Below are 24,740 nucleotides of genomic sequence, written 5' to 3'. Positions count from 1 at the left end.
GCATTTTCAGCCTTACCACTTTTTGCAGTTGCTTCCCAGATTTACATCTTGATCCCTTATATTTTATCGTGGGAAGACGCATCTCCCCACCCCGAGTCAGGGATTCCTGTTGTGTTTATTCTGGTCTTGTCTCTTGGCTCTAGACCAACTCATCTGCAAAAGCTCCCCAGGCCACAGCGACACGAGTGAAAAGTACCTCAACTGCTCCTCCATCCTCCAAGACAGCTCCAGCAAAAGCCTCGACTCCAGCTCCACGGAAGCAGCCCTCAAAACCAGCTGTGCCCAGCCAGGCCAACGTGGGGCCTGGAACAACCAGAACCGCTGCAAAGGCTGCTGGGGGTGCAAAGCCAGAAGAAAGCTCGGAGAGCAGCGACTCATCGAGCAGCGAGGACGAGGCACCCCCAGTGCCGATAAGCCAGAAGGTTTGTAATTATTGCCTCCAGTTGGGTTCTGAGATGCTGGTGATGGCTGTGTTAGTGTCTGGCTGTTCGTACTGCTATGCTTAGGATGCTAAATCTTTCTGATACATGAAATTGCAGCCCTGTGCAAGGTATCCCTTCACCTTCCTCCATCTTTGCTTTGTAGAACTACTATGAATTGTTTTCTGATTTGATGGCCCTCTGCTTTAATGCATCTTTTAAAGGCCAGCTGTTTCCAAGTGACTAGTTTATAGTTACTGAATTCTCTGGCTCCTTTGTAGAACTTGTTTGGCTTTGCCAAAGAACTGGCTTCTGCCAATAAGATCAAACAGAAGTCATTGCAAACGCTACAATAAAATACAAGCCAAGGCCGGGGGGAGGCGCCCGTAGCATAGTATCACTTGGCTTAAAACATCTCCCATTCTTCAGCAGTGTGAGGAGCCAAACCAGCAAAAACTGTACATGGAGAACTCCAGAGTGAAACAGTTCATTTGCCTGCATCCAAACAATGACGCTGGTCTGTCATATGAATAGTAGCTGGTCGGAGCCTTCCCCTCTTGCTTCCTTTTGACTGGAACTCATGACATAGGTCCCAGAATGGATACGTATGGGGCCACAAGCAGCCTGGGCTTGCTTTCTGTGTGCACAGAAAGTCTGCTCACGCTTGCATGGGCCGGAACCAGCTCCCACTGAAGCTGATGGCAAAACTTCCATTGCTTCCAGTGGGATCGGGGTCAGGCTGAGTGTTTAGCAAGGCAGGAATCCACACGGAGTGGATTGGCACTTCTCAGTTGCTCATGATTAATCTGGCAGAGAGCACTGCCCGTGGGAGTCATTACTGGTAGGGCGCATCCTTATCAATGGTGGCCCCAAGTGCTCGCTCAGTCTTCCTGAAGATGGCACCCCAGCAAGGCGTAGTCTGATGGTGTGTGCAAGATTGTGACCTAGTTCCCCCTGTGTCTCCAAGAGTTTTCTCTCTCTCTGTGCCCATTTGGTGTGGAGGAGTGGGAGTCTGATGAGCTCTGCATGTTGGCTTTTACATTGGATTGTCCTGGTCTGCTGGCTCAGGGAACTTCTCTGAGTGATTGGCGCTATCCCAGTCTGTCTGTCTCTCAGCATTTCTACACTGCGATTCGAATCCTAATGCTGGTTCAGAACGAGGGGTGTTGTCGGGGAAAGGGGCAATTTATGCTGCATCATGAATTTGTGCAATACCAGTGAGACTTGGCCCTTCTAGCAATAGTAATAGGTGAAGAATGCATTTTCCCCACAATGTCTTTAGTTGAGGAGAATACTCTACTTGAGGCAGAATCCTAGAATATCAGGGTTGGAAGGGACCTCAGGAGGTCATCTAGTCCAATCCCCTGCTCAAAGCAGGACCAATCCCCAACTAAATCAACCCATCCAGGGCGTTGTCAAGCCTGACCTTAAAAACCTCTAAGGAAGGAGATTCCACCACCTGCCTAGGTAACGCATTCCAGTGCTTCACCACCCTCCTAGTGAAAAAGTTTTTCCTAATATCCAACGTAAACCTCCCCCGCTGCAACTTGAGACCATTACTCCTTGTTCGGTCATCTGCTACCACTGAGAACAGTCTAGATCCATCCTCTTTGGAACCCCCTTTCAGGTAGTTGAAAGCAGCTATCAAATCCCCCCTCATTCTTCTCCTCTGCAGACTAAACAATCCCAGTTCCCTCAGCCTCTTCTCATAAGTCATGTGTTCCAGTCCCCTAATCATTTTTGTTGCCCTCCGCTGGATGCTTTCCAATTTTTTCACATCCTTCTTGTAGTGTGGGGCCCAAAACTGGACACAGTACTTCAGATGAGGCCTCACCAATGTTGAATAGAGGGGAACGATCACGTCCCTCAATCTGCTGGCAATGCCCCTACTTATACAGCCCAAAATGCCGTTAGCCTTCTTGGCAACAAGGGCACACTGTTGACTCATATCCAGCTTCTCGTCCACTGTCACCCCTAGGTCCTTTTCTGTCAAACTGCTGCTGAGCCATTCGGTCCCTAGTCTGTCGCCGTGCATGTAATTCTTCCGTCCTAAAGTGCAGGACTCTGCACTTGTCCTCGTTGAACCCCATCAGATTTCTTTTGGCACAATCCTCTAATTTGTCTAGGTCCCTCTGTATCCTATCCCTACCCTCCAGGGTATCTACCTCTCCTCCCAGTTTAGTGTCATCTGCAAACTTGCTGAGGGTGTAGTCCACACCGTCCTCCAGATCATTTATGAAGATACTGAACAAGACCGATCCTTGGGGCACTCCACTTGATACCAGCTGCCAACTGGACATGGAGCCATTAATCACTAGCCATTGAGCCTGACGATCTAGCCAGCTTTCTATCCACCTTATAGTCCGGTGGTCCCCAACCTTTCTGTTGTAATAGCATATTCATCTTCCCAGAAGAGTGTGGCGGGCCAGCTGCCCAAATGCCGCCGAGAAGCAGCGTCATCGAGAAGCGTTGCTGCCTAAATGCTGCTGAGAAGTGTCGCCGCTGAAATGCCGCTGAGAAGCAGTGGCATTTCAGCGGCGATGCTTCTCGATGACGCTGCTTCTGGGTGGCATTTCAGCGGCTGGTTGTCCGGCGGCCGCGCTCCTCGGCAGCGGGTTGTCCAGCAGAAGCGCTCCCTTGTCAGTAGGCAGGTGCACATAAATGCCCCGGCGGGTGCCATGGTGCCTGCGGGCACTGCATTGGGGACCACTGTTATAGTCCATTCATCCAGCCCATACTTCTTTAACTTGCTGGCAAGAATACTGTGGGAGACCGTGTCAAAAGCTTTGCTAAAGTCAAGAAACAACACGTCCACTGCTTTCCCTTCATCCACAGAGCCAGTTATCTCGTCATAGAAGGCAATTAGATTAGTCAGGCATGACTTGCCCTTGGTGAATCCATGCTGACTGTTCCTGATCACTTTCCTCTCCTCTAAGTGCTTCAGAATTGATTCCTTGAGGACCTGCTCCATGATTTTTCCAGGGACTGAGGTGAGGCTGACTGGCCTGTAGTTCCCCGGATCCTCCTTCTTCCCTTTTTTTTTTTTTTTTTTTTTTTTTTAAAAGATGGGCACTACATTAGCCTTTTTCCAGTCGTCCGGGACCTCCCCTGATCGCCATGAGTTTTCAAAGATAATGGCCAATGGCTCTGCAATCACATCCGCCAACTCCTTTAGCACTCTCGAATGCAGCGCATCCAGTCCCATGGACTTGTGCTCGTCCAGCTTTTCTAAACAGCCCCGAACCATTTCTTTCTCCACAGAGGGCTGGTCACCTCCTCCCCATGCTGTGCTGCCCAGTGCAGTAGTCTGGGAGCTGACCTTGTTCATGAAGACAGAGGCAAAAAAAGCCATTGAGTACATGAGCTTTTTTCTACATCCTCTGTCACTAGGTTGCCTCCCTCATTCAGGAAGGGGCCCACACTTTCCTTGACTTTCTTCTTGTTGCTAACATACCTGAAGAAACCCTTCTTGTTTTAACATCCCTTGCTAGCTGCAACTCCAGGTGTGATTTGGCCTTCCTGATTTCACTCTTGCATGCCTGAGCAATATTTTTATACTCCTCCCTGGTCATTTGTCCAATCTTCCACTTCTTGTAAGCTTCTTTTTTGTGTTTTAAGATCAGCAAGGATTTCACTATTAAGCCAAGCTGGTTGCCTGCCATATTTACTATTCTTTCTACACATTGGGATGGTTTGTCCCTGTAACCTCTAAGGATTCTTTAAAATACAGCCAGCTCTCCTGGACTCCTTCCCCCTCATGTTATTCTCCCAGGGGGTCCTGTCCATCAGTTCCCTGAGGTTGTCAAAGTCTGCTTTTCTGAAGTCCAGGGTCTGAATTCTGCTGTTCTCCTTTCTTCCTTGTGTCAGGATCCTGAACTCGACCATCTCATGGTCACTGCCTCCCAGGTTCCCATCCACTTTTGCTTCCCCTACTAATTCTTCCTGGTTTGTGAGCAGCAGGTCAAGAAGAGCTCTGCCGCTAATTGGTTCCTCCAGCACTTGCACCAGGAAATTGTCCCCTGTGCTTTCCAAAAACTTCTTGGATTGTCTGTGCACCGCTGTATTGCTCTCCCAGCAGATATCAGGGTGATTTAAGTCTCCCATGAGAACCAGGGCCTGCGATCTGGTAACTTCTGTTAGTTGCCGGAAGAAAGCCTCATCCCCCTGGTCCAGTGGTCTATAGCAGGCTCCCACCACAATGTCGCCCATGCTCTAAACTTAATCCAGAGACTCTCAGGTTTTTCTGCAGTTTCATACCAGAGCTCTGAGCAGTCATACTGCTCCCTTACATACAGTGCAACTCCCCCACCTTTTCTGCCCTGCCTGTCTTTCCTGAACAGTTTATATCCATCCATGACAGTACTCCAGTCATGTGAGTTATCCCACCAAGTCTGTTATTCCAATCACATCATAATTCCTTGACTGTGCCAGGACTTCCAGTTCTCCCTGCTTGTTTCCCAGGCTTCTTGCATTTGTGTATAGGCACTTAAGATAACTCGCTGATCATCCCGCTTTCTCAGTATGAGGCCGGAGCCCTCGCCTCTTGCACTCTTCTGCTCATGCTTCCTCCTTGTATCCCACTTCCCCACTTACCTCAGGGCAGTCTCCTTCCCCCAGTGAACCTAGTTTAAAGCCCTCCTCACTAGGTTAGCCAGCCTGCTTGCGAAGATGCTCTTCCCTCTCTTTGTTAGGTAGAGCACGTCTCTGCCTAGCACTCCTCCTTCTTGGAACACTATCTCATGGTCAAAGAATCCAAAGCCTTCTCTCCAACGCCACCTGCGTAGCCATTCATTGACTTCCACGATTCGACAGTCTCTACCCAGGCCTTTTCCTTCCACAGGGAGGATGGACGAGAACCCCACTTGCGCCTCAAACTCCTCTATCCTTCTTCCCAGAGCCATGGAGTCTGAGTGATCCATTCAGGGTCATTCTTGGCAGTATCATTGGTGCCTACATGGAGAAGCAGAAAGGGGTAGCGATCCAAGGGCTTGATGAGTCTCCACAGTCTGTCCGTCACATCGTGAATCCTAGCTCCTGGTAAGCAGCAGACTTCTCGGTTTTCCCAGTCAGGACGGCAAATAGATGACTCAGTCCCCCTGAGGAGACAGTCCCGGACCACCACCTGCCTCCTTCTCTTGGGAGCGGTGGTCGAGGAACCACATCCCTAGGACAGGGCATCTCATGCCTTCCAATCGGCAGAGTCTCCTTCTGCTCCCTTCCCTCAGATGTATCATCTAGTCCACTCTCTGCATTAGTACCTGTGGAGAGAACATGAAAACAGTTCCTTACCTGTATCTGCATTGCTGGTACATGGACGCTCCCCTTTCTTCTTCTGGAGGTCACATGCTGCCAAATTTCTTCACCGTCCTTCTGTCCCCACTGCTCAGTCTGCTCTGAATCTTCAGAACATTGTGTCCGTAGAAGCATATCCTGATGTCTGCCCAGGAAATCTTCAGTTTTTCTTATGCAACGCAGGGTCGATACTTGTTTCTCCAGACCTTGAACCTTCTCTTCCAATATGGAGACCAGATTGCACTTTGTACAGACAAAGTCGCTTCTGTCCTGTGGAAGAAAGACGACAAACATGGCACATCCTGTGCCAGTAACAACAGCTGAACACTCACCATCCATATGACCTTCCTTCTAAGAGCTTCATCAGGTGCTGTAGTAACTACTCGGAGAAGCCTGCAAGATGAAAGCCTCAGTGGGCTCTCCCCAGGCGAACTCAGAGGCCAACTCCCTCTGTTAGCCTCTCCATTATTCACCGCTCCCCTGGTTCGCAGCTGACTGGCTTTTTAGAACAGTCAGGCCCACTCAAGGCTCACCTGGAACAAAGCACTCCCAATTCACACTTTTCAAACAATCAAGCACAGGGTCAAACTGACAAACTGTCCCTGCAACAGACACTCACCAACACAGCCCCCCTAAAGCCGCACTCCGAGTTTCTCCTCTCGGACAGATCCCAGGCAGAAGTAGCTGTCTCTCTTAGTGAAGGGCGATTTAAAGGATTTCATATCTCCTTCTGCCACTGTTTGCAAATTTGGGATTCCCACGTACCAGTCGCTGCTGCCGAGAAAGGCTGTAACCAAAATGGGCTGGCTTTCATGATGCCAGCAGCCAAGGACTTGGAATGGAAGTAGGCATTCTGCCCTTTTGTGTCCACAATCCGGCTCTCCCAGTGGAACGTCTCTGGGCAGATGGAGAACATGAAGTACTTGGGCCTATATTTAACCACTGACTTACTGTATCCTGCAGCTTCCGATCGCTTCTAAGCGAGATCCAGACAGGTACAGAGAATTGCAAGCTGCTTCATCTTTCACTGCAGGGGCGGATTAGCACAATTAAAATGAACATCATTTCTACATCAAACTGCTTATTTAGTATGTTTACCGCTGAAGATTTTAGGATTATTTAGTCAAAGACATTTGTTTGCAAAGGTGGTGTTTTGGTGTATGTGTTTTTTCCCGGTGCAATGGGGAAGCAAACAAGATTGACCTTGAAGAAACTCCAGGCTCCTGCTTCTTTCAGACTTTCCAAACCCACCTGTGCAATAAGTCCAAAAATGTCATATGGGTACACTGATGTGCCGGTGCCTCACTTTAGACGTGCAGCGAGTCTACGTCTCCTGTCGGCACCCAGAAATGGAGCCATGTAGTATTAATGGACATGACGGAAAATTTGGCTGTGAGCTTTTATCTGGACTCAGTGCTGAGGCGATAGTCCACTAGATCCTTTGGGGAGATGAAGCATGACTGCGTCCTAAGCTCATACCTTGGAGCGGCAGTCTTTATTCCTTTATGTCGTGGCACATCCCAGTTACTGAGCTTGTTGTTGGTATGCTGGGGGTGCTTCCTGTGCATGCCGGTAGGCGAGATTTGGCGTGTGACTGATACAGCTTCTGGGGAGCATGCTCGCTGTCTGACTCACTGCATTATGCAAATAAACTAAAGAGCATGGGGGTAGAGGGGTGATTCAACTCTGGCATGCTCCCACCGCTGGGCCAGGAGCTATTTGTAGGCCAGCAGAGAGAGAGAGAGAAAGGAAGCGAGGGAGGAGAGGACAAGAAGCTCAATCTGTAGTTACTCTTGAATTTCTCCCAGGTACCAGCATCTCTAGTATGGCAGACTGCTCCTCCACCCCTTTACTTTAGGCTTCTTCCAGTCTCCTGGGTCCGTAAAACATGCTGGCCTGGATCGTGTTCTGCACAGCTCACCTGGGAGCGTTTTACAGCCAGGCGAAGTTCAGCCAAGCCCTGCCTGGGCTCAGTCACTAGGACGTGGCAGCCCTGTAGAAATGATACCACGGCCGTTTTAGGGAAATAATCTTACATAGTGTCCAGATGCTGCTATCTGATTGTCTTCCAGGTCTTTGAGCTGTTCCCTAATACGTCCTTGTTATACATGGGCTCGCTTTCTGAACGTGAGCGAGAGTCTGTCCTGTCACTAGGAAGTTGGAGGCAAATGACTTAGACTAGATCCAATATCCCGCAAGTGCTGGTGTCTGAGTAGGGAGGAGTCTGGTGTGTTCCCAAGTAGGTGATTCATTTAAATCCCTACATCCGCTTCCAATAACGCTCTCTATTTGCCATTTAGAAGCTGGCCCCTCTCTAGGAGTTAGTGACTCATGTTAACCAAAACAAAACAGAGACTCCAGTTTGTTTTCCTCTCTCGTCCTTGTGGAGGTTTCAGTGTCTATGTGCAGAGCCTGGATATGCCTGGCTTGTTTGGAGAGCCCCTTCTGTAATGGGTAAACTCTCCAATACTGACGTCTGTTCAGCAGCTGGTTTAAATGCAGTAAACGCTGCCCCAGGGCCGTGCCAGAAAGCCAGGTTTGACAGTCTTCCATCTCACGAAGCTGCAAACCTGGGGCTCTTGGCCATTGGCAAGGAGCAGCCACCCCTTCAGGCTGTCAGAACGACTGTGATGTTCTAGCTCTTCACTGGTATTGAGGGAGAGCCCGTGTACTAAGTCCGGCACGCGGAGTAAAGGGAATGAATGCTGGGGGAGGGGATAGTGTCATGCTCCATTTTCCCTGAGAAGAGCTCTGGTGATGGCTCCCAGGCCATGGGACACCGCCCCAAAAGTGGGTCACAGGCAGGTTGGGTGGCTCTCTGCTCCTACTGTGCCTGGCAAACGGAGTGTCCCTGAACATCCAACTGCCAGGAGCTGGGACTGGACCACAGGATGGATCACTCAACAAGTGCCCTGTTCTGTTCATTCCCTCTGAAGCATCTGGCACCGGCCACTGTGGGGAGACAAGATCCTGGGCCAGGTGGACCATTGGCTGGCCCAGCATGGCCATAGTTATGTTCTTGCGCTGCCAGAGCAAACTGGTGCTTGAGCGTTCAGCCCAGCATGTGAAGATCAGGCCGTGTTTGCGTGCCTGAGCGGGTGCAGAGCCTCACCGGCCCTGAAGAGCCCCAGAGGGTGGGGTAGTCTCCCGAACTTCCTGCAAGTGGGACTTCCTCTCTTTAGCACACCCTCTGCAAGCAGCCAAAGGGTGAGAGGAGCATGGAAGCTCTCTCTGGGCCGCATGGGAGGCAGAAGATCAGACCTGTCTGGAATAATTTTTTCACGTGCCAGAATAACTGGTACCTCTTTGCATCAACTCATCAGCTGCACAAGACCCTGAGACGCGGCTCACACGCTGCCTTGAGTCACAGAAATCCAAACACGGCCAGCTGCTGTACAACCCAAGTGCCATGTTCGAGTTGCACAGCTGCTTATTTAGGCTCATGGGCAAATGAATTGCTCACGTTCTGGACAAAGTGCTTCCTAGGAACGATGCGACACTGTCTCCCTTAAACGCCTCTCTAATGCTGTGTCCAGGAGGCAGCTGCTGTGATGGTGGACTCTTGCAGTCGTTTCACCTTGTGCTCGGGTCCCTCAAAGTGTCACAAGCCCCCAGGGTCCGACAGTCAGTGTTCAAGGGAGCAGTCTCCAAGGGACATCTAGCCCCTGTAGGCAGTGGGGGTTTTCTGTAGTTGGCCTTCTCCCTTCCAAGTCAAGCTGCCCTGTTTTGGCCTGTTGATAGTGCCGTGCAGTTGGTACAGTTGTCAGATGAGACATGATAATGAGGTGCTGAACCCCTGGTCATTAAAGATCCCTTGGTCCTTTTTGAAAGAGTAGGGGTTTTAACCCTGGTGGCCTGATTAATTTCTAGCGAAATATGGCCTCCCCTCAAGTTTTCCCTGCGCTCTTCCAGTTGGATACGGTATACTTCTTGCCTGAACTGCTGGGTGGTGTTTCTCTCTGCTGCAAACAGCTGCTGCCTCCCACCCAAGAGAGGTAGCCGCATTTCACTGGTTTCGGGCATGATCCATCTCCAAACTTGTGATGTTCTTTGGGGATAAAGGGAGCATTTTAAATTATCACAGCAGCATATGGGGTGTAGGAAACAAACCCTGGCTCAGTGTTGTTGGTTTTTTTGTTTGTTTTTTAAAGAGATTACCAACTCCTCAGCCTTCCCCTGGCATCAAGCCCAGCCTGGTGGGTAAAGCTGGGAGCCCCGGGAAAGCAGCTGGAGGTGCCTTGAAGGGCAAGGACTCTGAGAGCGAGAGCAGCACGTCATCAGATAGCGAGGAGGACGAGGCAGCACAGAAACCGCCTTCTAACGCTGGTAAGATTCTAGCCTTCCGTTGGTATTCAGGGCCTCTCTCCTCCATACTCACGGGGTTTGCTTCTCTTCTCGGCTTGAGCAGCTAGTGTGTTCTAGACGGGGCTGCCCCCTAAGAGCCATCACCAGGCATGCTCTGAACTGCCAGGGGATGCAGACTTTGCCAGTCGCTTTGAAGCTGATGTTAGCAAGACCTGTCCGTGCAACTCCCTCCTGTCTCTTCTAGAGTGTCCTTCCAAACTGGCACAAGAGTTGGGTTTTTTGGGGGTACGGGGGGTTATTTTGTTCTGTTTTCTATTCCTTCCAGCATGGGTCAGCTGCTAACATACTCCCCAGTGTATGCAGATGGAGGGAGGAGCCTTGGCGTAATAATTAATAAGCACTTTGAGATTCGTGGATGGAAGAAATTACTAGTAATGAATGAAGTAATGAATGAATTACTATAAGAAATTACTAGTAATGAATGAAGCCACACTTCTCCCCTCCTGTGTGGCCTGGGGGAGTTTTGTCATCCCCATTCCTCCTGGATCAGGCGAGGAAGTCTTGCACCACTCTGGTTGATGAAGGGGTAGGAAGGGAGTCCTGGCAGCTGTCCTGGAGTGGGCCGGGGCTGGCTACAACATGGAGTCTCACGAGGACATGGTTATGTCTGAAGTGGGGATAGAGGAAGATCACCGAAAATGCAGAGGAGCCTCCCAGGCAGAATACATATCTTCTCCTGCTTCCCTGCTGCTGCCCCCGTCTCCAGAGTCTTCCGGCGTCTCTGCAGCTACAAGGCCCAGAGAGCGCAAGGTCTAAGTCCCCCGGGAAGATGCAGGGCCACTGTCATTAGACCTGCAAAGGAAACTCGGGGTGTGGCCAGTGGCGTGCTGGGGCAGCACTGGGACAACCCATGGGAACCCAGTAAATGGAGGGGCTTGATGACTGTCTGAGTTGACTCTTGCTGTTTTCAGTTGACCCATCTCCTCCCTTCCATGGACATGAACCTTCAGTGGTCACCAGGTGGCTGTGGTCTTTGCACAGCAATGTCCCTGTTTGCAGTGCAGAGGCCCAGATAACGCATGCTCCAGGCTGGTTCGTCTCTGTTGCTGGGTTTCGTGACATGAGCAACCAGAAGTTATTTCTGGCATCTCAGCAGTTGATGCCTGGATGCAGGAGGATGCCGGAGGGAACGATTTCATTACAAAGAAGTCTTGCACCTGTAGATGGCTATTGCAGGACCTTCCTGCAGGGAGAGCTTGAGCTAATGTCAAGTCCTTTGTTACAGGGAGCTGGTAAAACGGGACTCGGCCTGTGCCCGCGGGAGGTGTGGAGAGCTTTTGTTAGCAGTACACGTGGGGTTGAGTGCTGAGAGAAGTGGAGCCTGCCCATAGCGCAGAGGAATAGCCTGAGCATACACAGATCTGCCCTTGCACGGCTGTCCAGACCTCCGACACCCCCTTGGTTTGTGTTCTGGGGCTAGTGGAAGCACCAGGCAATAGGCCGGCTGGCCTCTATTGCTTGTTGGTGTAACTGCTGCCAGGAAACAGGCAGAAACCCTCCCAGTCAGCTTTATTAGTAGCCAAAGTAGCTGACGTTCTCCCCAGCTGTCAGGGTGGGAGGGTTTGTGGGATATGGAAGACAGCAGCCCCCTAGGAAATAAACAGAAGCCTCCAGCAGGCTTTGCACAGGGCATTGTTCAGCTGTCAGTTGCTAACATTTTCCACTACTGATTCCTGCCGGCTTCTGGTGGTGGTTGTCTGTTCGCACAAAGGCGGGAGGGAAGGGTTCTCCAGCTCCAGAGCTCAGTTATTCTGGCATGGTCGTGGCGTTCCCAACTGTTCCATCCCTCTGCCACCCCTCGCACCATGCCCTGTTGGGCCCCTTCAGTCGTACTGAAGAGAAAGCCAGGGCCTGGGGGCAGCAAGAGAAATCTTGCGGAGAAGGAGGTGTTAGGAAGGGAAATCATTGTCTTCTAGCAGCTCTCCCCTTCCAGCAGGGTTTTCTCTCCCAGGCTAAAATCGGAACACTGAAGCATCGGCAACCTCCCTCGTCTCTCCAGCCATTATCTTCCTATAAACAGCCTGCAGTCTTACCCTTGGTTTCTCTCTGACCTCTTTCAGCAATGAAGACCGCTGCTGCAGGACAGCTGACTAGCGTCAAGAAGGCCCAGGCCCTTCCAGCATCTCTTCCAAAAGCACCAGGGGCAGCAGATAGCAGCGAGGAGTCCAGTGAGGAGTCAGACTCTGAGGAGGATCAGGTACCCCCGCAGGTAACTAGCAAACAGACCACGCGGCTGTCAGGCAGTGAGGAGGAAGCTCTGCTGAGTTGGCCTCTTTGAGAGCTGGGGTTTCGAGGAATGGTGACTAGCGAAACTCTATCTGGAGCCCTTGCTCTTCAGGAAACCCAGCTCTGGGAAATGTCTGTCAGTGCTGGGGATCCCAGACAGCTGGCACAGGGACCTTTGCAACCAATGGGGCCTGGCTAGGGTTCGGAGGTTAGAAGCAATGGAGGGATTGGCTGCCTTGTGACAGTGATAATCATACAGGCCCATGGGCCTCTTTTTGTGCCGCTCCTGTAGAATAAATAAGCTGGAAAACAGCTGGATCCCCCCACAGTGGAGAATTCCCCCAGCCCAGGAGGGGTCCCCAAGCCCTGTAGCACCAGCATAACCCCCTGTCTCTTCTTCTCCCCACCCCCGCCCCCTCAAGCCCGGCAGGGATGTACTGACCAGAATCGTCTGTACTCCAGCTGTTCAGTGCTGCAAGGTGGCCCACGTGCCCCCGGAGAAACTGCCATAAATAAGAGCAGCCTCAGTGGTTTTTCTAACTTCTAGTGGGCCGGGGCATGGTTCTCCGCTCCCATCGGTGCCCCCTGAACTGCGCAGTGCTCCAGATATGCCCCACAGCCTTTCAGCTCCAGCTGCCTGGCTCCAGCTCTGCTCCCAGGTGTTTGAAATCGTTGGTACCTGCTGGCTGGCCTCTGGGAGAGGGGCTAGGTGCTCACCATCCCGTTCCCAGAAGCGTCCGTGCCGTGCAAAGCGCCAGCCTAGTTGGCCCTGTTGTTGGGATTCGGGGATAGAAACAGGATGCCCCTGTGTTGTGGATGACCAGAAAGCTGTGTGCTCCCCAGCTGGCAGGCTGGCACAAGGGCTCCTTTATTAAGAGGGTTGATATTTTAGAGGTACGTAAAAGCAGTCACTGTGATTTTTGAGCTTTTAAATCACAGCCGAAAATGTTTAAAGACACCTTGGATCCACAACCCCCTGGATGGCATCTCGCACCAGATGTCCTATCCGAGAAGCCTGCGAGATCCCACGGAGCCCTGGCACGTAGAAGCTTGGGTGTCTGCTGGGTGTGGGAGGCTGCACACGTAGCCTGGCTTGTAACTGACACCAGGAGACTGATCGCTTCCCCTGCCCTCCTCTCTTTGTATTCACTTGCTTCTGCCAATAGTCTACCTCCCCGGAGCATGGTGTTCCTTCCAGGGCTGTCCCGTCAACCCCCGGTGGCCACTGCCTCCCATGTGGGGAAGTGATAGGCCTGGGCTGTGATGAAATGCTACACATTCTTGTTAATCATCATTGTAAACCACGTGGGGTGTATGAAAAGAGAGGGAGAGCACATTTCCCAGGGGGCTGGTGTCCTGTTCTCTATCTCGGTATGTCCCCATCAGCCTGGGATCTGAGCACAGAGGCTTACTTGGCTATGCATTGTCCTCCTGCAAAATGGGGTCTAATTCCCTGGACTTCCAGGCTCCTCAACTCTGTTGCTGTATTTCTTTAAAAGTCACCATGCTATCTTGACATTCCTCCTTTCTTGTCTGGCCTAGCAACTGGCCCAGGTGAAACCTAAACCTGCCCCAGCCGCAAAGCCTCTGGGCACGGCCGGGCCCATGCTGCCCACTGGGAAAGGGGCCAACAGAGTGGCCAGCAGCCCTGTGAAGCCAGCTGCTGCCGCAGTTGGCCAAGCGCCCGAGAGCTCGAGCTCCGATTCCTCGGACAGCGAGGAGGAAGAGAAGCCGGTAAGCCAGGTAAGAAAGAAATGCTGGGTGTGCAGAGCCACGTGCGGCGCTGCAAGGAGATCTGGTGGAGCCTGTGGGCCTGGACTGGCGGAGTGTCCTCCAGAGGCTGGCTGGGGCTTGCAGTGCGACTCTAACAGCCACGGTAAGCACAGTTACCCCAATGCAAGGGGGGAAAGAAATCCCTGTCGCCTTGACTGAGAAGGCTGCAGTTCTCCCCCTCAAACTGGCTCTTTCCTGGTAAGAGCGCCCTGCTGAAAACTTCCTTTTCAGCTCTCAGCAGTTCCCCGCAGGCCTGTCTTGCTGGCCGCCTCCCAGATAATGGCTCCGGGCTCACGTCAGTGCTGTCTTGTAGCTTCCCCTGCACCTCTTTACACTAAAGATCTGGAGTGACCAGACCATCTCTTTCCCTCTCCATCTGTCTTTGATTTGAGCTGCTGCTGCCCCCAGCCACAGACTGAGGGGTAGCCAGAGCAGCGGGCACGAGCTGCGTCCCTGAGGGCTTTCTCCTCCCTCTGATACTGAGGAGACTCTGAGGTTTGGTAGCACCTTCGATTTGAGGATCTTCACTCCTTTTACAGATTGCCTCAGGTATCGTAGCTTCCTCAGCACCACCGGTGAGGCAGGTGGCATTTTCCTCATTGTGCCCATGGGGAAACTGAGTCACGGAGGTGAAGTGACTTGTCCATGAGCTGTGTGAAAGAGATTCCCCCCCATCCCCCTGATCATCTAGGCCCTCACCATAAGAGCTCCCAGCCTTCGGGGTACGCTGGATGCTCTGGAAAGCTCAGGGAAATTATGAATCCCCTACCCCCAGTTTGTCTAAAATGTTCCTTGTTTTCTTCTCCCTGCCCTCAGCCCCTTCCTCCTTCCTGCCTGAAGCATGGGGCTGCCTCAGGTAAAGCTGCTGCCCTCGCAGGAAAGGGTGCGCAAGCAAATGCCCCTGCATTGCTGAGCCCTTCTGCCAAGGGCAAAGGTCCCGTCGCAGCCGCAGGAAAAGCAAGACGTCACGCTGCAGGCAGGGCCACCCAGAGCCAGGCGGTGCCCCCCGCACCCGGCAAAGGCCGGGAGAGCCCGGACAGCAGCAGTTCCTCCGACAGCGAGGAGGAGGAGGACAAGGCCAAGCAGCCCCTGAAGCCTGGTAAGAGATGCTGCTCTGGGGGACTTCCAGTAGTGGTTGGGGGCAGCCGGCCCAGCAAGCAGCATGGAGAACGAGGGTTCGCTGTGCACTGGGCCTGGCTTAGCTGGCGGGATGGGTCCCGCTAACCCACGAGGCTGTGAGTGACAAGAAGCAGCAGGCTCCTTGTAGAGGAGCGGACGCTCTCTGCAGCACACGTCTCCGGGGAGCCCCGCTGCAGCCTGTATCCGGGAGCGACGCCCAGAGAGAGCTCTCGGGCGCGCGCTGGGCTGGACCAGTGGGAGGATTTCACTGGGCACTTTGCTTCTCCAGCAGAGGCGCCCCAGAAGCAGGGAGCGACGAAGGAGGCCGACAGCACCTCCTCAGAGTCCAGCGAGGAAGAAGAGCAGCCTTCGCAGGTGAGGGGTCCTGTACCCTGCGGGCTAGGGCTGTTGCCTTTCTCCTCTGCTCTGTAAGATGAGCAGACACTGGGCCAGAGTCAGCACCGGCGTAAACCGCTGCTGCCGCCCTGGAGTCCTAAAGTTGCACCCGCTCCGGCGGCTGGGTGGGGCGTTGAAGGGTGCTGGGCTTCAGGTGCCTCCCATGGAGAGGGAGAGGGGAGAAGACTTTGAACTCGGGTGTTCGGGACCCTCCTGCACACTGATGGACAGATCGCAGCGCGGCTCTGCCCTTGCCTGGTGCTGTACTGACATGGCCGTCGAATAAAATGGCACGTACTGGAAGCCTGGTGCCCTGCAGCACTGAAATAGCCAAACAAGGGAGACTATCCGTGCTCGTAGCGGCAACGTGTATTTGTAACTAAACCCATGTCTAAGCCAGTAAACCCCCTTTATTAGTAATATCTAGGGAGTGCAGTACATCTGTAATGCATCAGCTTTGCATGCAAGCGTAGGAATGCACTGATGGTCAAAAACCTCCCCAGGCATGTTTTACCAGGAGAAAGCAAAGGAGCAAATATACAGTGGATTATGACATATGTCATAAACTCGTCAAGCAGCCATATACATAACCTCCCTGTTTGGGTTTCGTTCCGTGAGCAACCCCAGCTGTGCCACTCCCCGCCACCCAGCTGCCCAGCACTGGGGTACCCCCAGCACACTCCTGTACCCACCTCCATGGCTCGGGGTGTGGGACAGGAGAGAGGCTAATAATGGAGCAGTGGGGTAGAGCCCAAGTTCAGTGGGCTCCCTACAAACCCCTGGTCTCCCTGTGTCGTGTGTTGGTAGGTGCACTTTGCTTCTGTCTCTCCGCTTTCCAGTGGCCCCAGATCACGAAGGGCAGCTGAGGGGAGCCTGCCAACCTGGAGGGCTGCTCAAGGGGCAGTTGCGGGTGGCAGTTAAAATGCCCTGGGTGAAGGCAAGAGGGTCCAGCCCCGGTGACGATGTCTCACTCAGCATACATGTGCTCTTCAGTCCCTTCTCACAGGTTATCTAGGCCTTCCTAAGGCTCCAGCAGCACCCCAAGGGCAAAAACCTGCTTCCCTGACCTCCCCCAAACCGGGGTGTGGAAAAGCAGCCGCCGTTGCCAGCACCCTCGCCAAACCTGGGAAAGCAGGCCTGCCTGACGCCACGGAGAGTGACATCAGTGACTCCGACACGGATGCTGAGGGGACAGCAGCCAAACAGAAGGCAGGTTAGTCCTAGGGCCATGGTCTAGCTTGCAAACCCGAACAGCTTTAGAGCTGGCTCCTAAATGTGCACTATATCTGGGCTCCGGACACCCTAGACCATGGAGTAATCTTCCAAGGGAAGTGGTGGAAACCCCATCAGCTGGGACTTTCAGATGAGCTTGGAGAATATATGCTGAGGGGACAAATCTGCATTGGCAGGGGCTGAAGTAGATGATCTATTAGGTCTTCTCCGTCTCTGAAATCTGAGTCCAGGTGAAGAGTGCGAATCACAAGTCCACAGTGTCCTTTACTGTGACAGTCTGCTGCTGCCCCCTGCTGGACACCTCCAGCAACATTGCAATTTGTCCTGGGCTTCTGCATCCTTTCGGGAGGGGGTGGTTGGGAAGTTTTGGGAAGCATACACCTGCTCAGTTATACAGCTTACAGGGTGCTCCCATGTGCAAGGCTATTCTGAATCCCGAAGTTTAACTAACATTTCTAGTGATAGTTGCCAAAATTCTTTCTAAAGTCAAAGACCAGCGAGCAATGCGAGCTCTCTAACCTGATAACTGGCGAGGTGTTTGTCTTCAAATATATGTTGCACTTCTCCTGGGAACCATTTTTGATTGGAAAATGTCTCAACACTTGATAAATGCCGATTTAAGAATCACTTTATCAAATGCTACCAACAAAATACTCACCTGCTACATCTTCCATGGAGCTTTCTCTGTTACGTGTCATTCAGAAATGTTTGTTTGGGGAAGAGCCAGCCACAGGGAAACACAAGGGAACAGAGCTATTTGGTGGATGATTGAAATAGAATGTATGAACATACTGGGTCAGACCAAAGGTCCATCTAGCCCAGTATCCTGTCTTCCAACACTGGCCAGAGCCAGGTGCCCCAGAGGGAATGAACAGAACAGGTAATCAAGTGATCCATTCCCTGTCACTCATTCCCAGCTTCTGGCAAACAGAGGCTAGGGACGCCATCCCTGCCCATCCTGGCTAATAGTCATTGATGGACCTATCCTCCATGAACTTATCTAGTTCTTTTTTTGAACCCTGTTAGTCTTGGCCTTCACAACATCCTCTGGCAAGGAGTTCCACAGGCTGACTGACTGCGTTGTGTACAAACATACTTCCTTTTGTTTGTTTTAAACCTGCTGCCTATTCATTTCATTTGGTGACCCCTATTTTTTGTGTTATGAGAAGGAGTAAATAACACTTCCATATTTACTTTCTCCGCACCAGTCATGATTTTATCAACCTCTATCATATCCCCCCTTAGTCATCTCTTTTCCAAGCTGAAAAGTCCCAGCCTTGTTAATCTCTCCTCCACATATGGCAGCCGTTCCATACCCCCCTCATTTTTGTGTGGTTAAAAATCTTTCTCCCCACCGCCATTGAATGGTTGTAAGTGAATAGTAGAAATCCAAGACTGAAAGATCTGTTGGGTTTCGTCGGTATCCTCCCTACACAGCTGTGTTGTGGTCTGTGATGATCAGGAAGTCAGACAAGATGTCTGCAAGGGATCACTGTAATCTAGAATCTACTCTCAAAGTCGAGGGACGTAAGAGCATGGTCTTGAGACCGTCGTTGTGCAAGTTGCCCACGTACAGCCGTGTCTGTACACCTGCAGATCCAGCCAGTGCTCTTAATCTGGGCCTCTCTTGAGTAGAGACTTAAAATTCTCAAATTGTTTGGTTTTTCGTTTGGGGGTTTTTTTAGGGCACACATTGGGGACCAGAATGCCCTGTTCTGTTCATTCCCTCTGAAGCATCTGGTCTGACACAGTTCGGCCATTCTTACGTTCTTATGAGCCCTTTGGACTCTTTAATTTGTAGCCCAAACCTGGCTTTTGTACTCTGAGTTAATGCACTTCCCCCACACCCCCTCACTGAGCCCTGTGACAATACACCGTTATGTTTCTGGGGAGATTAGTGTCTATTTCTATATGGCCCAAGTACCTACAAATTACCGTGTCTGGGGGCGGGGACTGAAGGCGTCTCTTAAACACCAGCCTCCCTCGAGTGGGTTGGGTCATAACCAAATCTCTTCCCTAAATCCTCTTCTTTAAATTGTGTCCACAGAGAGCAAGTCGTCCTCTTCTGGGGCCGAAGGGGTCGCCGCAAAAGAGACGGCGGCAGGGAAAGCGGGAGAAGGAGGCGCCAGCTACAAAGCTTCGCGGGCAAAGAAAGCCCTGTTGGTGACTCAGAATGCTGGCGGTCCGGCGGGCGTTCCGGGGACGCCGTCCCCGTATGCTCTACTGTCCATCGCTCAGTCGGAGAGGGAGAGCTCGATGAGCGACAGCGAAGACGGGGTTACCACTGCTGCCAAGGCTCCGGGAGGGCCAGTGCCGGGGGAGCTGGAGGGAGGGAAGAAGAAGCAGAAGAAAGTGAAGAAAACCCCTGCGGCCTCAGCCAAGGCTTTGAAAGCAGCGAAAGCACCAAAACATGGGGACAAAGAGAACAAGAAGCAGAAATCCTCTGTGAAAAGGAAGCTGGCAGCAGGGGACGGCAGCCCCGCGGAGCCCAAGCCAAAGAAGCTGAAAAGCAGCCTCGAGACTCCCAAAAAGAAGAAAAGCAAAGGGGATAGACCAGCCGGCAGCAAGGAGAAGAAGAAGAAAGCCAGTAAAAGTAAGGGCCCTGCTGCTGTCCCTCACCCGGTTCGACTGTCCCCGCTCCTCTGTAGACAGGCTAGTGCCCCCTGCTCACCCCAATGCTGGTCTCCACTGCAGGACCCCCTAAATGGCACCCCAAGGCCTGATTCCTAAGGGTTAGCTTGGGGCTCCGCTGCCACTCCCAAATCCAGTCAAGGGTTGAGCTGAACTAGTTAAGCAAGCGACTGAATAAATGTTACCCCGGGTCAGAGAACGACTCTGCTGTTAAAAGGTGGCTGCGGGCAGTGACGCGCTCTGCTTCCGACGGCGGCCTGCCCACCTGCCTGGCTTACGCACCGGGCACGTATCTGTCCGCAGAGCAGTCCTGCTACCCTTGCTAGTCTGTCGCAGCGATGCTTGGAGGGAGGAGTTTGTCTGCTTCCGCCCCTTCTCCAGAAATACCCTTATGCCCCGGCCCTTCGCTCTGGGCCCCCTCCCTTCCCTACTCTGAATGCCAGCAGGACCCAGTCAGCAGGCTTAGTGCATGCCGTGCCGACGAGGACGGGGCAAGCCGCTGCCAGTTACAAGCTGTACAGAGCTGTTCCTGGGGCCACTGGTGAAACCCTGCAGCGCTTTGAGTGCCTGCCTGGCCCTAACGGGCTGAAGCCAAGCTGGCTGGCAATGCCAGCTCCCAGCTGGTGCCTGACAAAGGCCACAGGCATGTTCTGAGAAACGGAGGGTGAAGTTCCCAGCCAGGCAGGATGGAGGTTGGGGTTGTGATCAGCGCCAGCTCCCCGAGTGCATGGCAGAAGTGCTGATGAGCTGGGTGTTGTCAGTGACCCCATGTTTGAAAGGCTCTGCATTGAGCTGTCGTCTTCACAGCGCCAGCCTGCCACTCCCGCTCTTCACAGCGGGCCCTGCCTGGCTGCGTATTGTTACTGTACATTCCAGCGGGGCAGTGAGCCACAGCGATCCCCGAAAATGACTCCGTGACATTAGCGCTGCTCGGGGGGTGAGAGAGAGAGAGAATGGAGCTGGGCTGCACTTTGTCACTTCCAAGTAAAAGAGCAGTTTCTGCCCCTGCCCTGCAGGTAGCCCCTGCTAAGAGAATAAAGGACAGAAAAGGGAGAGGACGATCGAAACCCCAGCAGATCCTGTTTGATCATGCAAAAATCCAACTTCTCGTCTGGGAGAGGGGCCTGGCAGCGCAGTGTGGGGTAGATGGACAGGCTGCCCAGGCTGGGCTTTGTGGGGTGCTCCAGCCCTACAAGAATTAAGACCTCGTAGAACAGTTTTTTGCTCATGTTGCTCTTCTGTTTCTTAATCGTATGTGTATTCAGTGCCAGTGAGTGACCTCCCAGCCTGGCTCTCCCCCACGCATGCCCCATCTTGGAGAACCCCCAATTCGCTTCGCAGTATCAGCTGCGGTGGGAATGTGCCCCAGGCCGTGTCACCACAGAGTTGTGCCCAGTCCATGTGAGCGGGCTGAAATGTTAGCACAGGCCCTAGCTGCCGCTGCCCCTGTCAGTGCCTCCAGCCCAAGAGACGCCAGCGTGGGATAGAACGGGGCGTGCTCTCAAAGGCATTCCAGCTTCCCTCTCGAAATGTCCCTCGGGCACGGGTGGGCCCTGAGCGTCAGGGCTGGGCATTCACTGCCATCGTTGCTAGCCTGATGGAGCAATGCAAGGCAAGGGTGGGGAAGCTGCTAGCAGGGGCATAGCCAAAGGCTTGCTGGGCGAGGCAGAGACCACCTCCCCACCCCCACCCCCCGCCTCTCAGCAGTGTCTGACCCAGTCCCCTTTCACGTGCACCCCGGTCCTTTTGTCTCTCCCAGAGAAGAAGGCCGCGAAAGACAAGAAGAAGAAGAAAAGCAAGAAGGCCACATCTGGAGGGGAGGCGAGCACGGACGGGTCTGCTTCCACCCACAAAAAAAAGAAAAAAAAGGTGGGTGGGTGTGTACACACTTCCATCCCCCCGGAGCTGGGTGGGAGAGGGCTGGCCTCTGTCTTGTGGGCAGGTACCCAGAGCACAAAGTGATCAGCATCCGTGGCTCCCTTCTCCAGCATCTCAGCAGCAGCGTCTGGTTGCATGGCCAGACTGAGCTGCACCCTACAGCTGGCCCCTTCAAGGCTTGGCAGCGTCAGTGGCGTTAGAGAGGGATGGACTGACCTGGTCTTCATGTCAGACGAGCCCTCTGACCTGCGTGGGGGCGGGTGGGTGCTGAGAGCTGGAGGGAATGGGTTTTCCCTTGCTGTGCTAATGCTTAGACTCGCTCACTCCTGCCTGAGTTCCTGGCTGTGTGTGGGGGGAGTGCTCCACGCCGCCCTGCTCCTGCCGGTAAAGAGAGCTTTGCTCCAGGGGGCTCGCGCCTCTCCCTAGCAAAGAGATCACGGTGGGGAAGCCCTGGCTGCGCTTCCCAGCAGGCTCTGCAATCACTTTGCAGAGAGAAATGAATCATTCGGCTAAAAACTGCAGGGGGTGAAGGGGAGGGGGTGGGGAAAAGAGGCAGGAGAGAGGAGTAGCAGTAGGAGCAAAGCCTCTGGACAACTGGAAAGCTGATCTCAGCCACCCGATGAAACTGTGTGTGAGGAGGAAATGTTCATTTCTGTGGAGTCAGCAAGGAAGCCTCCAGCGACTGTCGCCGGCTGTAGACTCGGCTCTGCTGGGTCCAGTTCATACGGGGGTTTTACTGATTTTACTTTCCATTTTTTCCTAGAAGAAAGATGCTGAGCTCGAGGGATCCTTGTGAGAAGGTAAGTGGGCCATGGAGACTTGTCCTTAGCTCTTTGAACTCCAAACCCTGAGACCTGTATTCTTGGGTGGCGAGGAGCTGTTCTGTGGCACCTGACTCGGCCTGTTTTAAAACATGGCCTTTAACAAGCGACCTCCGTGCCCTGGTGGGGTGGTGCACACCCGTCTGTCTGGGGGAGTGGACCCATACCCGTGCATAGGAAGAAGTTGTGTGGAAAAAGCACCATGCAGGGCTCAGTCTTTTCCCCTTGAAGTCCTGCCCAAGCTTTCAATGGGAGGAGAGCGAGATGGGACCTTTTTCTCCTGATGTACATGTTCGGTTTTCACGGAGTTCAGCAGGAATGGGTCACCACGAAGCATGGCTCTGAGAACAACTGGATCCACAGAGTTAAGCAGTAGTGACAGGACAGCTCGCCGGGCCCCTGTCAGTTCTCCTGAGGATCTGTCTGTGCAGGACTCGCGTCTGGGCCTCTGCTCCCAGCGCAGGATCCGGAATTCCCCGAGCCCTGGCGGTTTTGGTCCCTAAGGGCAGCCGTAGTGCCAGGAGGTATAAGCAAGTCTCCCCAGCTGGCTGGCTCTGCACCAGCCCCTGAGCTTACGGGCTGGCCCAGAACCTTCCAGCCAGTTCCTAATTGTCACCAGCGGCACGCCCTGCGGGAACTGCCTTTCTGGTCCCAGCACTGCCAACCTCAAGAGGCCAAAAATCACAGGGTGGGGGGGGGGGGTTTGTTTGTTGGAGACAATGTATTGTGGGTGGTACGGGTCTCCTCTGATTGTTGATCTCCTCCCCCCCTGGGCCAGGTGCTAGAGAGAGGGGGAGCACGGGTGCCCCACTGCTCCCAGGAGAGGAGGGGGCAGAGTCACCCTGAGCCGCTCGGCTCTTTGGCTCCAGCTTGACCAGCTCTGATTTGGTTATTCTGCCCCAGGAGGCAGGCACGTGGGACAGCCAGCCAGTCCAAGGGCTCGGATTCACTAGCAGGCTGGCACTTCTCTCCTCAGCCCTGGCCGGCTCCAGCGCCAGCCAGAATTGCCTCTCGCCCGAGCATTGGCAATGCTGTAGTCAGCTTTCCGGCTTCCTCGCAGCCCTAGCTGCGCATGCCGCTGGCGCCCTTTATTTGTGGCCAGCAACTCCTGCACTGCTGGCCTCACTTTCCCTATTCAAACGGCGTAGGACTCTGCCCCCGCTCCTCTCGGAGCTTGAGGGACGTTTGAACTTGGACAATAGAAGTGAGGGTGCTACTCGTCATGGGGGAATTTGTCCATCTCTCTCTTCCTGACCTTTCTCCGGGGGTCTTTACTTCCTGCTCAACTGACAGGCTGGTTCACAGGGTGGCCCACGAATGCCAGTGCTGGGGGGATGGAGGTGCAAGGCTCACACTCAAACCTCCTCCTACCGCCTTGGGGACCAAAATGCATTCAGAGCTTGGAGCTCCACTTCTCTAGCACAAGGGCACCAAGACCTAGGAGCGAGAATCTGGCATCCAAAATTCCAAGCCAAGGCCCCTTTTCGCTTTTGGTTACAAGCCCAAGGGAAGCTCATTTGTCCTGACGGTTTGTGAGTGACAGGACTAGAATTAATAAGCCTTTTACAAAGAAGTTGAGGCCGGGGGAGATGTAAGAGCAGATCGCACTGCCCCTCTACGAAGGGGGATCCTTGCTTAGGGGAGTTAACGGGTCACCTTGTGGCCGTGTAATAGGCCTTTCCATCTCTGTGGGATGGACTTAGAGAAGAAATAACAAAATCTTTTCTTCCCCATAGAGCACTCCCTTGGACGGCCGACAATGAATGAATGAATGACGAAGGGGTGGAAGAAAGCTCATCAGAAGGCGGATGAAAACGCTCTTCGATTATTTTTTTTAAAGAAAAAGATAATACTTAAACTTCTAAATCTTAATTTATAACTTCTTCTTTTAACTGTGACTTTTAGAGCCAAGCATTGTACTTTGCTGCCTCATCTACCACCTGGCTGGGAATGGACTTAAGTATATAGTGCTCTCCCGGAACCCCCCCCTCCCCCCCAGCCGTTGCACTGTAACCAAACGGAGCAGCCCCTTGGACAGAGGGAGTAAGAAGCTGGCTCCTACAGTGTGACATGTCCCCTCTTAGAAGTGATGTGCAGCAATGTCTCTCCAGAGCTATATTTTTTAAGAGAAACTTCCAATCTTTCTGTGAGCACGGGGTCTGTCTTTTTGCTACCTACCTAACAGCTCTTGGGTTCACTTTATAATATAACTTTAAAACCAGGTTCTCTGGGTATTACCTCCTCGGTCCCGTCAGAGGCTGTATTCAAGCAGCAGCGTGCACAAGGCACGGTTGGTCTAGGCTGCGTTCTTGGGGTTTTGTTTTTTGGAACACAGAAATAAAATTGATTTTGATTGGAAGTGTGTCCCTGACTGGGCTCTAGGAAGGGCAATGCTTTTAAAAGGAACATGGGGGAGGGATAGCTCAGTGGTTTGAGCATTGGCCTGCTAAACCCAGGGTTGTGAGTTCAATCCTTGAGGGAGATACTTAGGGATTGGGCCAAAAATTGGGGATTAGTCCTGCTTTGAGCAAGGGGGTGGACTAGGTGACCTCCTGAGGTCCCTTCCAACCCTGATACTCTATGTGCA

At 52.9% G+C, this 24,740-nt stretch overlaps 1 protein-coding gene across 3 annotated transcripts in view; it reads left to right on the top strand.

Moving 5' to 3' along the window:
* TCOF1 (treacle ribosome biogenesis factor 1) overlaps positions 1–24,512 on the top strand; it is a 38,523-nt gene extending 14,011 nt beyond the window's left edge. Inside the window, exons 8-18 of one of the 3 annotated variants that reach the window (XM_077824193.1) lie at positions 144–422; positions 9,863–10,037; positions 12,137–12,285; positions 13,845–14,036; positions 14,892–15,174; positions 15,484–15,569; positions 16,584–16,803; positions 18,871–19,416; positions 21,214–21,323; positions 22,096–22,132; positions 23,890–24,512. In XM_077824193.1, the coding sequence (XP_077680319.1) occupies positions 144–422; positions 9,863–10,037; positions 12,137–12,285; positions 13,845–14,036; positions 14,892–15,174; positions 15,484–15,569; positions 16,584–16,803; positions 18,871–19,416; positions 21,214–21,323; positions 22,096–22,128 (2,073 nt within the window). In that variant the 3' untranslated portion in view covers positions 22,129–22,132; positions 23,890–24,512. Of the gene's footprint in view, positions 1–143; positions 423–9,862; positions 10,038–12,136; positions 12,286–13,844; positions 14,046–14,891; positions 15,175–15,483; positions 15,570–16,583; positions 16,804–18,870; positions 19,417–21,213; positions 21,324–22,095; positions 22,133–23,889 lie in introns of all 3 variants that reach the window. The other 2 variants (XM_077824192.1, XM_077824190.1) reach the window with 2 other exon arrangements.
* Positions 24,513–24,740: the final 228 nt, after the last annotated feature.

The sequence above is a fragment of the Eretmochelys imbricata genome, chromosome 8, assembly GCF_965152235.1.
Source record: "Eretmochelys imbricata isolate rEreImb1 chromosome 8, rEreImb1.hap1, whole genome shotgun sequence".
Taxonomy (NCBI): Eukaryota; Metazoa; Chordata; order Testudines; family Cheloniidae; genus Eretmochelys; species Eretmochelys imbricata.
The sequence above is the reverse complement of the archived record's forward strand: the minus strand, read 5'-3'. Positions and strand labels throughout refer to the sequence as shown.